The sequence below is a fragment of the Crocodylus porosus genome, unplaced genomic scaffold (assembly GCF_001723895.1).
Source record: "Crocodylus porosus isolate Cpor-Errol unplaced genomic scaffold, CroPor_comp1, whole genome shotgun sequence".
NCBI classification, from domain to species: domain Eukaryota; kingdom Metazoa; phylum Chordata; order Crocodylia; family Crocodylidae; genus Crocodylus; species Crocodylus porosus.
The window spans coordinates 491,524-505,924 of NW_017728930.1; the positions used below are offsets into that span (position 1 = coordinate 491,524).

Consider the following 14,401-nt stretch of genomic DNA (forward strand, 5'->3'; position numbering starts at 1 on the left):
CAGAGCCACTGTGGGATGCCTCACCCCAGGCTCACAGGGCAGCTGATAGGTGCAGCCCAAAAGGGACCCTCAGGACCCCTCCGAGGCCCACCCCTAAGCTCACTATATAGATGCTACCGGGGGCAAGCGAACATCTGAGCAGTGCACAGGGGAGTCTCGCAGGCAGTTTTGCACCATTTAATCCTGAATTCACCCTTGCCAGATGTAAATTAACCTGAAGTTTCATTGCCTTTTGATTTCTTCCTGATTCAGGAGTAACAATCATGATTCCCAGTTTGATTTTCTCCCACATTTTGCTTGGTTCACCTTGTCCTCCTGGTCACATTGTCCATATGGGTAGGATCTGGCTTGGCTGAAGCAACCTTTTTCCTTTCCCTACATAAGAGATTCTGCTTTGGTTTCTCACATATTCATTCAGTCATCCTCCAGCTGATGGCAGAGGGCAGCGAATAACAGCGTGTTCCCCTGACATGGTGCACGAATCCCTGCACGAGAGGCTGCTTTGGACAAATGAGAAGGAACCTGAAGGAAGGCAAGAGACCATAAAGGAGTATGTAAGAGCACCGAGGCTGGCAGCTGACACAAATAACGTGCCTGTGCACAAATCAGCAACACGTTCACATATATAAATATATACCTCAATACACGCGTGCAGATAGGTCTTCATTTTAAAATGTGCAGCCCTTGACATCTATTGCAAAGAAGGGCTAAGCTCAAAGCCACCTGAGGACAAGTAAAAGAGGTCTGCAGACCGTGGGACAAAAAGCATCACAACAGGGAGAAAATAAGGCTGCAGACATCGCCATCATCCAAAATAGGCCTATGCAGATTTATTTTATATATAAAAGATACAGCTGATATCACAAGATTCAAAGGGAAAAAATAAACCTGATTCAGAAGCACAGCATTCTCGTTAATAAAATAGGCTTTTATCCCTATTGAGGTGTCCGGTTCACTGCAGCGCACAGCCTGGAGTCTCCAGCCACGTGCTGGGCAGAGGCTCATGCAGCTGCCAGCTCTTCAGGGCTGTGGCAGGCGGGATGAGAGAGGGGCTGTCAGGGGCTTCCCTGGGTTTTGTCTCATGGCAGGAGGACAAAGGGCAACCCCTTGCCTTGGGCTCTGTGTAATCTGGTAGCACATTCAGGGGGTCCACGCTAGGGTCCACACCCTTATCCTGAGACGGATTCTGCAGGAAAGGTGCCAGGCTCAGCGGGCATTCAACATCTCTCTCCCCCAGCGCTAAATCAGCAGAGGTGGAGTGTCTTTCCTTAAGCAATGACTTCAGCATGGTATGTCTAACCCAGCATCTCCCAGAGACATCGCCAGCCCTCTGCCTTCTCAGCCAGGGAAGGACCCTACGTTCAGACCCATCTCTTCACCCACGTGCTCCCAAATCCCTGCATAAAGGGAAGCAGGTCGTCTGAACAGTGCACAGCAGCAATTTATGTGGAAAATGGCTACAAAACAGAGGTGCTGCAAGAACAGCATCTTGAACAGAGAAGCAGCTTTCTATTTGCACCTAGACATTCCCCGCAGCATGTGCCAGTGTGTACGGACCAGGGTCCCTCTCCCTGCTCCGCTTTCCTCTCCTCATGTCTCCATCCAAGAGGAGCCATGTGAGCAGCCCTTCCTGGAGCCATCTCCTTGCATGCGAGTGGTTTGCAAAGACTCTCTCTCACCAGTGGGTATCCCCTTAATGCAAACTCTTCCAGCCAAAATGATGGCACAAGCAGCACTTGTGGGTATCAATGTTTTGCAAATGCCAGTGCAGACGATGCGTGGATAACAGACACCAATCAAGCACCAGCCCATGCTGCCTCCCTGCATCCTCCCGCTGCCCTGAGATGTCTGGAGGTCAGTGGGTTTTTAATCACCAAACAACTCCAAGTGCCTGTGGGATGGGTCCAAAGCCCTGCGGAGTCACCTCGCAGCAGGCTTTGGCTCACAGCCGGGCATTACTTTGCCTCGTGCACCATCAACCTCAGCTCTGGCCTCATGGATGGACCCATGGTGCCAGGCCCAGGCCTGGACCCCAGCTGTAGGACTGCTCAGTGTGGGTGTTCTGGGCACTGCAGGGAAGGTATATGGAGTCATGGCCACTCCCCTCATCCCAAACCAGCTCCGCTGATGCCAGGGATGCACTAGTGCAAATGGCCACAGGCTCTGTGTCAGGCAGACCTGCTCAGGTGAGTGAGGGGATGCACGTGGGCTCCTAAAACGGCTCTGAGAACAGTCCTGATCAGACCCAGGCAGTTCTGACAGGGGTGGTCTCCTCCCCAGCATATGCCGGGTAAGGCAGCCTCGCTGAGCACCACCTGGCTTTTGCCTGACAAAGAGAAACGGTCCCAGAGGCTTTGCCTCTGCTGTCCCCTGAGCAATGGCTGAGCCTCATGACTGAGGCACTGCGAAACCTCGTAAACATTTTCTGCTAGAAATACACTCAACATTCAGCATGAAAGGAAACCCTGGTGTCCCTAGGTGGAGGTGGCAAGAGGACAGGTCCAGGAGACAAACGTGGCATCGGCTCGGCCCGGCACGGGGCCCAGAGGCTCTCACCTCCATTGCTCTCACTTCTGTGCTTCAGTGTATAAAACATAATTGCAGACATTTTGCTTTTCATGCTCCCAAGCTCAAGGATGTATCACAGAGGGCTGGTGACTGAGTTCACCTGACACCAATGTTTGTTGTGCATCAACAGTGCCTTCATTTCCTGAATATTTCTTCTGGCGACAGTTTTCTGTTGGAATTCACCTCCTCCCCTCAACACGTTATTCAAAGTCCTCGGTGATTCACAGCTTCATCATGTGATTGCTGGAATACTAATGAGGGAACTGTTGATTTATTGAAGCCCTGATATTTCACCACTGGATTAAACAGTCTATAAAGTATATTTGGACACATTACAGGATTAAAAGAATCCACTGGGGAAGTTTGCTTCCTCCCTCCTCCACTCTCCTGGAAGGAGAGACTTTATTTCAAGGGCAAAGCAAAAGAGCCCTGTGGATCTCTGCTGTACCGTGTATTGCAGGGGACTGCAGCGACATCACCATCTCACCAGGCACTTGTGGGGCACAGGGCTGGGACTGCCATGTCTCACCGGAGGGTCCACAACCTCTTAGTAGTGATACACTTTAATCTGGTTGTTTTCATCCAGGCCAAGCTGCACCAGGTCTGGGCTGCTCACAGACAGCTTCTGTGTGCTTGGGAAGAGAGGCCTGGCAGGCTGGTGAAGGAAAAGCCTGGCTGACATGGGGGAGACGCATGCACAGACATGGCAAATGGGCCCCGCACCTTGTGCTTATATGCCATATGTAGACCTCTGGCTTCCAGGCCAGCAGCATTAAAGCAGGATTAGCAAAGGTCTCATGGAGCCAGGACAGCTTGCTGGGGCCGTATGTGTGCTGCATGGGGGTGGTCTGCAGCTCCCCAAAACACTGCAGGCAAAGGGCAAGCAAAGCAGCCTGGATCATCCCCCTCGCAGCACAGATTTTTCCCTAGCAGCAATTCTCCCCTCCGACCACCTGCCTGATGCAGGCCCTGTGGTCTCTAGCCATAGGGGGCTTTTTGGGTGTCTGTGAAACAACCTGCTCTGGGAGGAACCCTGTGATGCATCCTCCTGCAATGCTGCTGGCTCCCCTCCTCCAGAGATGCTGCAGCCCCCATCGCTTGGACAGCGGGCTTCATCCAGCCACCTCGATTCTGACGTACCGCCACCTTGTGCCTCTTCACTAGCACCTCACGAGGGACTGCCAGCACCACAAGCCCACGTGGTGGGCCCCAAAGGCATGAAAGCTCCCCCGCTGGCTCCCCATCCCCATCTGCTCCCTGCTTCCATCTCCCACCCAGCAGCAGAAGCACAAATGAAGATAGTATCGAGGCAAAGGATACACTTTTGAATCTTTCTTGAAATTTTCCAGCCATCTCTTGTTGGCATCAATCATTCCCTGGATGCTCATCTTGTCTGCCTCCGGGCTCCACACCTGGGAGCGCTGGTACAAGCGGACTTGCTCACTGTCACGAGAGGGGCAGGGGGGAAGAAAAGATCTCAGAAATGGGAAGGGAAGCAAGGGCTGGATTCTGACAGCAAGCATCCTCCTCCTGGCTCCAGCTCATCTCCCCCCACCACCAGAGTAAGATGGAGCTTTGGCCACCGTGTCACCCAGCTGTGCCCTGCTTCCTGTCATCTGGGCCCTGCTCCTGACAACTGCCCCAGCTTCCCAGATGGCTCTGGAGGAGTCCTGACTTCCCCACTCCCTCCCGGTTGGCAGGTCCCACCTAGCAGGAAAAGCCCTGGCGGGCTCCATATCTGCAGCGCGACTCAAGCGGGTTGTGGATGCGCAGACAGGTGCGCACACTAGGCAGACACCGGGCCTCTTTAACAATACGAGGGCGTTCCAGTGGGCAGAGCCGTGGGAGTAGCTAGCCCAGGAAATGATGCTCCTGAGTGCTTCTTCACTGCCAGGGACTGGCCAGCAGGTCTGTGGGCCAGGGGGAAACAGCTGCCTTCACTGCTGGGAGGCAGGCTGCTCTGAAACCACCTCTGTGGTTGCCCACTGGGCCCACAACACAGCCCGCAGAGAGCTCCACAGCTGCTGCCACCGCCGCCAAGGGTTTGCCTCACGGCCATCGCACCTGAAAGCCTGGCAGCGTTCACAAGGCTGTGGCTGAACGCGAGCCAGGCGGGTGCCTGAATGCTCCATCCCCTCGACCAGAGGAGAAGAGAACCAGCACTTCCCAGGCTGCAGAGGAGGTGACACAGCTGCAGGGGCAGGCTGCAGATGGCCACTGGGATGACTGTAGAGCTGTGTAGCTGCAGCCCTCAGGAACTAGCCCCAGAAGGACTCTCTGGAAGTGCAAGAGGGCATTTCTGGCTGCTAGGGAGCTCCACAGCTTAGACAAAAGGACAGCAGCTCCTAGCCAGCCCTGTACTGAAGTGGGAAACTGCACACAGCCTGGTGCCAATGCCCTGGCTATTCCGGCCCTCGAATGCGAGCATCATCCCCACTAGCTGCGGTGCTGTAAGAGCCTGACACAGCTGGAAAGGGAAGCTGGCTCCTAACCTGCACTCAGAACCTAACCCATTTAAGTAACAAGTAGGTCAGAGCAAAATCACAGCTGACCTACAAACCATGGCAGAGAAGTGGCAGAAGCACAATGAAATAGCCACACTCAAGAGAAAGGAGCCTCACCCAGCAGGCAGGTAACCTAGTTTGCTGTCCGGAGGGGCAGAGCTTCCATTGAACGTCGGGAACCCGCCTAGAAGAGACAGAAATTAAATACAGACAGGGAAGAATTAAATACAGCAGAGATCTCCTCTGGGTCCATCCTGCGCACCCCAGGGCTGTCGCTGTCCCTGGCCACCGTCTTGTACCTGCCGGTGAAAGCACATACTGAGGTGCTTCTGAATGATGCTGTAGCACATGCTCATGGGAAACTCTGCTGCAAGATCCCCTGGGGCCTCCCATTTGACTTCCAACAGAAGACAGGAAGTAAGAAAGCCTGTGACTGCCCCCTCCCTCCCTGTTATCACTTCCACCATGAAAAGAAACAAATTAGCATGCCAGGACAACCAGATTCTGCCTCTGGGGCAGGATCTAGCCGCAGGGACTCACACTGGGTAGAAGGGGATGGACTGGCAATGCTGGCACCAAGCCAGAGAGGACTCCACACAGAATGGATGGGGCTGGGAGGGGATGCTTAGTATATGCCCCTGGCAGCATTGGACACCCCAGAATGAACCCCCTCAGCTGCCAGGAGTGCCAGCAGCCCCTTGTCCAGGTTGTGCTTTGATTTAAATCCTTGACAGAAGCAAGCACCCCCATCTCTCGCAGCCACAGAGCTCAGCCCCACGGGACCCTCTGCATCCTCCCCTCACTGCTCCACACCACTGCTTGCAAGTGAGGGAATTGAGCAGGGGGTCTGTTAGTACACAGCTGCTAAACTCAGGGGCAGGGCGGGGCGGGGCAGCCATCCCTATTCCCAAGCCTAGGCAGCCTGGCACTAATGCATGAGCTGAAAAGCTCTGCTGGGGAGGCGATCAGCAACTGCAGTGCCAGGGAGTGAAATGCAGCGCTTCCAAATCTGTGCCAGCTTGCCTGGCTCTGCCAGGCCTTGTGGTCCTGCCAGACAGCTGGTGACAGCTACATCCCTGCCCTCCATCATGATGGTGACTGCAGAACCACCAAAACCAAGAGACTTGAGAGGTGTATCCCAAAGGGGGATTGACCATGGCATGTCCTCACCTGGGAAATACTTGCGCCACTTCTCTGCCAGCATGCTGTCCACTGACTGGCTGGCTGTGGAAGACAGGCCGGAGTGGAGACCAGTGCTCCATGACCGCTGGTTTGCCAGAGGAAGACTGGCAGGAGGCACGAGGGGGCCAGCAGCTTGGACTCTCGCCAGCGACGTGTATGTGGAAAGCGGGATGCCATCCCTGGGCAGCGGGGACAGTGGCACCGTCGTGGAGGCAAAGAGAGGAGACTGCTGATGACTCAAGGAGCCCAGGATGCTGAGGACTCCACTCAACTCGCTGCTGATGCGCCGCAGGGAGTCTGTGAGGTGCTGGATCCTGTCGGGCTGGGGGAGCTGGAGAGGTGGGTTCAAGTCACCTACCAACAGAGGGAAGTAGAGATGACTGGCAGGCTAGGACGTGATGGAGACACCAAGCTGCACCCACAACCAACGCTACTCTCGAATCTCCCAGCCGCAGCCACTCGCTCTCCCCTGCGCTCCGCCCCAAGATGATCAGAGGCTGAGCTCTGTCAGGCCCAGCTAAGCGGTAAGGAACAGAGAGCAGTGTTTGGCTGAGGAGATACCAGGGGACCTTCACATCGATGCTGATGAGCAGAGGAGTGGAAGGCAGCAGGGGCATGCAGTAGATGGTGAGAGAGCTGAAAAAGCCCAGGAGCCTTGGTGTTCTGGGGACTGAGCTGGGATGAGGAATGGGGACCTCATCTCAAACTAAAGCGTGCAGTGTCAACTCTGATTTGGAGCCTGTGAACGAGCAGGAGTCCCCTTCCTTTCTCCATCTTCCTGTGTGAGCCAGAACAGGGACCATGCTCACAGCCCCACCGTGCTCTGCCATGTTTATGGCAGACAGCATCTTATGAAGCAAGCCACTGCTTCCAACAGCTTCTGCTGTGCATCCCTGATTTGGTTAGTCTCTGCAGTGTAACTCTACCCTGCCTTCCACCTGACTGCAGGCTCACATGGCTAACCACCTTTCTCGGCTCACGAGAGATTTGCTATTTAAGGAGAAATCCTCTGCAGAGACACCCACAGGACCTCCCATCCCTGAGCCTGCTGGCCCGTCAGCCCTGTAACAAACTGAACAAGGAGATGGAACGACACTTCCCAGGCTGACAAACATCCCAAGACAGCTCTGTGCGAGGGAAAGGACCAGCCTGGTTCTTACAGCCCCACACGGGGAGAGTCTGAAGCTTCGGCAACCAATGCAGGTGACTTCAAAACAAGGCTTGCTAATAAAGGAGCAGCCAGCAGCTGTGCCAGCCTCTTGGTCAGTAGCATGGTCCTGTTGCCCTTTGCACCTAGTCATCCAGAGCTATTCACTTCACAACCACAGGTCCCCTGAGCAACCACAAAGGGACTCAAGACTAAGGCAACAGCCCCTCTTGCTGGGGAGATGGCAGGTGGAAGAGGCCCAGCCAAGCCAATCCTGGCAGGACAGATGCTGAGAGGCAGGGCAACGCAGGCCCACTCCCGTCTATGACATGGGGCACAAGAGTGCAAGCCACGCACACTGTATGCTCTGCAGTGGAATCACCACCCCCACTTCCAAGGAAGCACTCTTGCTCTCACTCCGTTTCACACAGACACAGTTCCATGGTAGGGGACAATCCCCTCCTGCAGCACGCCTGCCCCGTGGGAACGAGACTGCAACAAGCCCAAGCAAGAACAAGGCGCATGGAGAGGGAAGGCGGGACAGCTGGATCTGCACCAGGACACGTGGCAACGTGCACGTGGCTGACACACCACTCCCTGGCCACACCTGCAACTCACGTGTATGCCGAGGTGCATCGGAGCTGGCCACACTGTTTGTGTCCTCTGAATCGCTGAGGTCAAAGGTCACCGCCTTCTTGCATGCAGCTCCCTTCAGGGTGTCTTCGTCAGACACCTGGTCAAGAAAAGGGGTTAGGGGAAGGGCACATGCCTGCTTCACAAAACCAGCCCTAGCGCCCCAGGGACTGCCCGGAGCCTTGACTCACACATGTACACCCTAGACTGGATCCCACCCAGGGTCACCTTCCCTGGTGACCTGCCACATAGGCCCTGATGGCTTTCCATCAGAGGGTGAAGAGGAACCTGCTGGCTCACACAGCCTCACCCACGGCAGAGACTGGGACTGATGTTCTTGTTTAAACCAGCACGCAGTGGCATTTCCCCTCATGTCCCTGGGGTCACAACAGGCTCAAATGAAGTGCTGCTTCATCTTGCACTAAACAACCAGGCATTTTCCACCTGAGGCCTTTGCTCATGCCAACAGCATAACTGGCAAGGTACTGATGAGAAGCCCTCCACCCCAGGCCCTGCCCTGGCTGCAGAGCTGGTAAAACCTAGACATTCACTCTAACTGGGTGTGTAGCTCTCTCCTGCTCTGCGACCTGCTTCCTCCGCCCACTACTCACATATGCAGACACACTATATAGATCTCAGAGCACATGCTACTTGCCACCCCACTCTGCTAGCCACCGCCACCCTGCTGCAAGACTAAACCTCTCTTGCTGGACCCGAGGCCCCACGAAACCCTCAGCTCGGGTGGAGCTTCTGAGTGTCACTGGACACGGCTCAGTGGGCACGTGGCCATGGGACACCGAGTGGTGGAGCAGCTGGAGGTTACCTCTTCCACAAGCGAAGACTCCAGCTGGGTCAGTTTCTCCTCCTTCTTCTTCAACAGCACCTGTCCTGTCCTCATGGCTGACTTCATCTTGTCCAACTGCTTTGCTTCCTGCAGGGGTGCCATATGTCAGCCACAGAGGAAAACAGAACGAGGAACAGGAGACAAACGGCTTTATGGACCTGGAGTTATCTTTAGAACTGATTTCACCTGGACGTGGGCAGTTGTGGTCCAGGGTTCAGAGCCCCGCTACCCCCAAGTCTCTAGTAGTATGAAGCAGGGCAACAAGATGCTTAGAAGACTAATGCTTCAGATCTAGGGGGTCTCGCACCTGCTAAGAGACCAATCCGTGCTCCACAAGGCCAAGCGCTTTGTGGTCACGCTGCTCAGATCTGACCTACAGATCGAGACTGCATTCACCTCTAGCCATAGGAAATCCCCTGGCAACATTCACAGAAGACTGCAGGGGCTGGTGGCCAGGCCGGAGGACAGCTGGCTAGCACCCTCTGAATTCCAGTCCCATTTCCAACTTCTCTCCACTCCCTTTTCCAGCTGTGGAAGACTCGTGTGCTCTGCCACACACTGACACGCTTCATGACAGGGTCACATCTCACTGGTGATGCAGCAGTCCCAGAGTATCATTTATGTATTAGCTGAGCTAGCACAGACACAAGGAACTATCTGCAAAGATGTACAGAATCCTTGCAAAGATACAACAACAAACCTGCTCATATCAGAACTATCCGTGTCACCAGGTCCTTGCTTTGCAATTGGCAGGTGCAGCAATAAATGCATGATCTAGCAGCACCCACAGGGTTTTGGACATTGATTCAAATAATATTAAACTCACACATTCCCTCCATTTTGAAGCCTAGTAAGCTACATTCCCAAGGGTATGCTAACACCACCAGCACTGTGCAGCATCTTCAAGGTGCCTTCTAGCAGAGGGCTCAGAGGGCTTACAAACCTTAATGAATTAATCTTTACAGCCACCCTGTGACGCAGGCAAGGATTTTAATCTCTGTTTTATGGATGGGGATGATGACATGGGCAGAGATTAGTGCTGACATTGGGTGCCTAGCTGAAGACACCTGGGTGCTAACACCTAGGAGGGGAGAACACCTCCACCTGCCATAAACTACACTTGCAGTCATGGTCCCTGGGTCTAAGACTGGGCACCCACAGTCAGGGCCACTTTTAGGCACCTGAACCTCAGCAGCACAGAAGGCAACTTGCAGCAGAAGCAAAAAGAAATCACCAGCCTCAGAGCTCCCAATCTCACAATCCCCCCCACACTCTGAGCCAGAGCAGTGCTAGTCACCTCCTCCAGGTTCTGGCGCACACCCTCCAGCAGCTGTGAGCTGTCAGGATCCTGCACCGCCTCCTGCGCTTGCTGCATGTCGTGACGCCACTGCTGCCTCGCGGCCTTCAGCGCCGTGTGCCTCTTCCTCATGGAGCGAGTCTGGCGCTCCAGGAACTCCTTGGCATTCCTGATGGAGATGCCTTGTGCGGAGATGTAGTGCCGTATGCTGCAGAAGGGAGCAGAAGGGAGAGTGCTTGCACACCACTAGCCCAGAAGTCTATCTACACTTCCCCCCAACCTGCAGCAGTTTGGAGAGGGTTTGGCTTTCCAGTTCACCCCAGAACAGGCCAGACAAGTGTGATAAAAGCCCTCCCAGGTGATGGGGTGGCTACAGCTGTAGAATGCAAGCTTCTGGGAGGCAGTTAACGAGCTTGCCAGAGCCTTTCTGTAGCTGTATCAGCTTTGCACACCAGCTAAGAACTACATGTCATTGACTCATCAGCCAACAGCTGCACTAATCAAAGGGCTGTGACCTGTCCTGATGGGATGCTTTGAGGAAGGGCACAGCACTGCAGCGGGCCTTTTCCTCTTGGCCCATGTGCTCTAAACTGCAAGCCATGGATGGCTCCACTGTGCCAAGTGACTCGCTGTCAGCACATAAACCTCAGCAACAGCACTTCTCAAGGTGGCCGGTGCTTACTCATCAAGCCAGAGGTCGCCATCTTCGTGATTCTGCAAGGGCAGGGGAGCCGTCTGTCTTGAGGAGTGCTGGAGAGGTGAGACACTTCAAACATCAATTAATATGCAAATAAAAGCTGGACCCCGGGTCCCAAGAAGCCTAATAACACAGTGCAAACTCAAATCACAGCATCAGTGAACCTGCCCCCGGAATGGGGCACTGCAGAGGTACTTCCATGTGGGGAAGAGGGAAAAATAAGCAGAGGTTTCCCTCCAGTTCCTGGACTTGCCTTCCTCCCGTGGTTCCCCAGTCCAAGGCTTGTACAAAGGTGATCCAAGCACAGACCCCCCCAGGAAACCTGGGATGAGAGTTCAAAGCCACAGCGATGCGTTCTCTCACTCTCCTCTCAGGGATGAGAGAAGACTCTCGTATTTAACACCAACCAAAAAATATAACACGAACCAGAGATCTCTAGTAAGGCATGGTTCTGTGTGGGAATTTGCTGTTTTTCAGTTACTGCAGATGACCCCGATGTGCCTCTGCAGATCCAGCCCAGCCAGCTCTGGATGGAGGCTCACTGAGCGAAGAAGAAGTGTGCTGCCCAGCAGCATATTTCCAACCTTGGGCAGAGCCAGGAATGCACTGCGGGACCCAGCCCCTGTCTAGTGGACAAGCTGGGGCTAATGCTTCTGCTTCTCTATTAAATAACCTTGGTCAAGCGCAGTCCGCAGCAGCAGCCCAAGGCAGCACAGCCAGGCAGAAACCTGCGCTGCCACGTCCAGCAGGACTGTGCCCACCTCCCCAGCTCCAAGTGCTTTTGGAGATTCTAGCCGTAAGGCAGCGGGAGCTGAAATGCTTTTACTCACAGCGCGGATTGTCTCTTTCAGGTCCTCAATATGGAGCTCGGCTTCCCTTCGTGGAGATGCTGTGCTGTCTTCTGCTTCTAGCTCCTTCAGCAAGTCCTGCTTGCTCCTGATGGCTGCCTCTAGCTCACTGCCGCCAAAGGCGCCAGGTATGCAGGAAGGAAGAGGCATCAGAGATGCTGAGTGATGCTGCTCGTGAGAACAAACAAGCATGCAGAAACTAGCTCTCTAGAAAACTATCCAGAGCTGCAGCAGCAAACCCACAAAGCCCTGCATAGCTCAGGAGCTGCAGTCTAGCCATCGCTGGCTCCAGCCAGACTCATAAGCACAGCCTCCTGGGCTTGTGTATGGAAAAGCTGAGTAGCAGGTCTCTGCCACCACCTGGCTAAGTCAGTTTGGGCCACTGTCAACCCTTAAAACAATGAGAAAGCAAGCCACGCTCTGGCTCATTCCTGGCCCATACAGGCCTTTACTCCCCTTGAGTCTCTCACCCTAGTTCCGCAAAGCATTTTACAAATATTATTTCACAGCACAACTATGAGGATGCCAAGTATTTGAAACAGGTTTTGAAGGGTGACAGTGAGGCCTGCAGGAGCTAAGTGGCTTATCCTGAACTTAGAGTTACCAGTCAATCTGGGATCAGCCCCCAGGAGCTCTGGCCCCTGGTCACCTGCTTGCCCAACGAGCAACTCTGCTCCTCAGAAATTCTGCAGGGGTGCAGGGTGCCAACATTTAACAACTCCAGGGTCTGGAGGGGGTCAAACACAAGAGGAGCCACTCCTGCACCTGATTCGCTTCTGCAGCCTCTGGCTTCGGGACTGCAACAAGTCCACCTGAGACTCTAATTCAGCTTTTTGATCTTGGAGTTCCTGGAGAGTCCGGCGCAGCTTTCGGATGGCTTCCATGAGGTCTGTGTGCTCCTTCCGAGACTCCTCCAAGCGGAGCTGAGCAGCCAAGATCACCTCCTGAAAGGGACATGAACATTTACACCCTGTGATTTCCTGAAATAAAAGCATGCAACGTGCAAGACACACATGTGCTGCACAAGAAACCAAGCTAGGAGCCCCCAGCACATACAGCAAGCCTGTTGTCCTCCTCCAGCTTTGTCACAGCTTTTCTTTACTCAGAAACTGGCCCTGACCCAGAACCCCCATATCAGAAGAACCATGAACTCTGCAGGAATTTGCATCAGAGCTGCATGATACCCATCACTGCCAGCATTCAGATCCTGCTGCCATCAAGATAGGGGGTGAAGGCTAAGCATTCAATTCAGGGAGCATGGATCAGTATAGAGGACAGCAACCGGGATTCCTCAGGACATCAGGGTCCATGCTGCCCCTTCTCTGTGCCTCTGCACAGGCTGTTTTCAACGAGACATGGGAGGAGGTAGAGCTGAAAATGGATCTCATGGCCCAGGTGAGCCTAGCAACACTGACCTACTTGGGGCAGGTAGAGACTGTCCCTTTTGGGCCACGTGCTAGGTGAATTCAGTCACAAGGCGGCTTAGCCAGCACTGTCTCCTCCCAGGCTGCATTCCCAGGGGCAAAGTCAGACGCTAGATCTGGCTCTTGCGTCTCATGTCAGGTAGATAGAATGATCCAAAACACCATGGTCTGTGTCAAGCCCCTGGCCTCAACATCCTGTAAAGCTGTGTGGTTTTCCCCTTGAGGACAAGGCCTGAGGTCAGGGATGGAGCGGCTGTTCAGTGAAAACTGTTCTCCCAAAGGTGACTGACAACTATCTTCAGGGAAACGTACATGATTCCTCCACAACGCCAGGCCTGGGCATAAGACTATGGCACTTTACAAGTTACCTGGCACCTTGGCTAACCTCTCTGTGCTCCCTCCCCGTTTTGAATGGGTTTACTCTTTTCTGTAATCCAGTTAATCTATTTCAGCTGTTTTCACCTGGTCTGCAGCTACTTCTCATGACTTCTCTTTGCTCCAAAGTTTACAGCCCACTCCCCTTTCTAAGTAATCACCTTCATCTAACAGGATTCCCCAGAAATAACTCTTCTATCCAGCATTTAGCTGAGGCAGTACCTGCCTCTTCCTTTGCCCTGAGGAAGGGCACTGTGTTCCCCTAAAGCCTGTCTACCATCTGTCCCAGCTCTATGGCTGGTTCAGTAAGGACATTCCCTACAAAAGCTTGATTCTCACATGCTCCAAGGCCCATGATGGCTACACTATCACTATGGGACACATGAAAACAGTCACCATTGTACAAAACGGTGCAGTAAAGAGAGAGGTTATACACTATTCCTCATGTCCACTGGGATTGTAGAAGTCAGTAAACTGCAGCAAGGAAGATTGAGGTTAGACATCAGGAACATGTTTTTACCTGGGAGGCTTGTTAAGCACTGAAATCAATTTGAGGGCAGTTGTGAAATCTCTATCACAGAGGTTTCTAGGAGCAGGTTAGATAAGGGTCCAGCAGGAACAATTTAGAAGAGGTGACTTGCCCTGGGAAACAGGCCAGCTGCTTCTTGTCCTTTTCTCTAGTGTCCCACCGAGTCGTGCAGAGTCAGCTGCCTGCAGTACAGCACCTAAAGCAGTCTCCAGTCCCAGTTTCCTGGGAGACGACACACTGAGAGCTGAGATCTCCCTGTTAGGAAGTTTCCCTCGGCTCTCGGTACATTTCCTTTTGTTGAGTTCCATCCCATTAACCCTGCTTACAACTCTCCAGTCTGCTCTCCAGCCTCT

General features: G+C 53.8%; 1 protein-coding gene across 2 annotated transcripts in view; it reads right to left on the reverse strand.

Annotated features, from left to right (window-relative positions):
• Window positions 1-808: 808 nt before the first annotated feature.
• Window positions 809-14,401, reverse strand: part of CEP164 (centrosomal protein 164) — a 49,650-nt gene continuing 36,057 nt past the window's right edge. For both annotated transcript variants that reach the window (XM_019543087.1, XM_019543086.1), the window contains 10 exons: window positions 12,486-12,664; window positions 11,703-11,829; window positions 10,858-10,925; window positions 10,176-10,383; window positions 8,858-8,965; window positions 8,020-8,134; window positions 6,243-6,608; window positions 5,190-5,256; window positions 3,889-4,011; window positions 809-3,215 (listed from right to left, as the gene is read on the reverse strand). In XM_019543087.1, coding sequence (XP_019398632.1) covers window positions 3,116-3,215; window positions 3,889-4,011; window positions 5,190-5,256; window positions 6,243-6,608; window positions 8,020-8,134; window positions 8,858-8,965; window positions 10,176-10,383; window positions 10,858-10,925; window positions 11,703-11,829; window positions 12,486-12,664 — 1,461 coding nt within the window. In that variant the 3' untranslated portion in view covers window positions 809-3,115. The remainder of the gene's footprint in view (window positions 3,216-3,888; window positions 4,012-5,189; window positions 5,257-6,242; window positions 6,609-8,019; window positions 8,135-8,857; window positions 8,966-10,175; window positions 10,384-10,857; window positions 10,926-11,702; window positions 11,830-12,485; window positions 12,665-14,401) is intronic.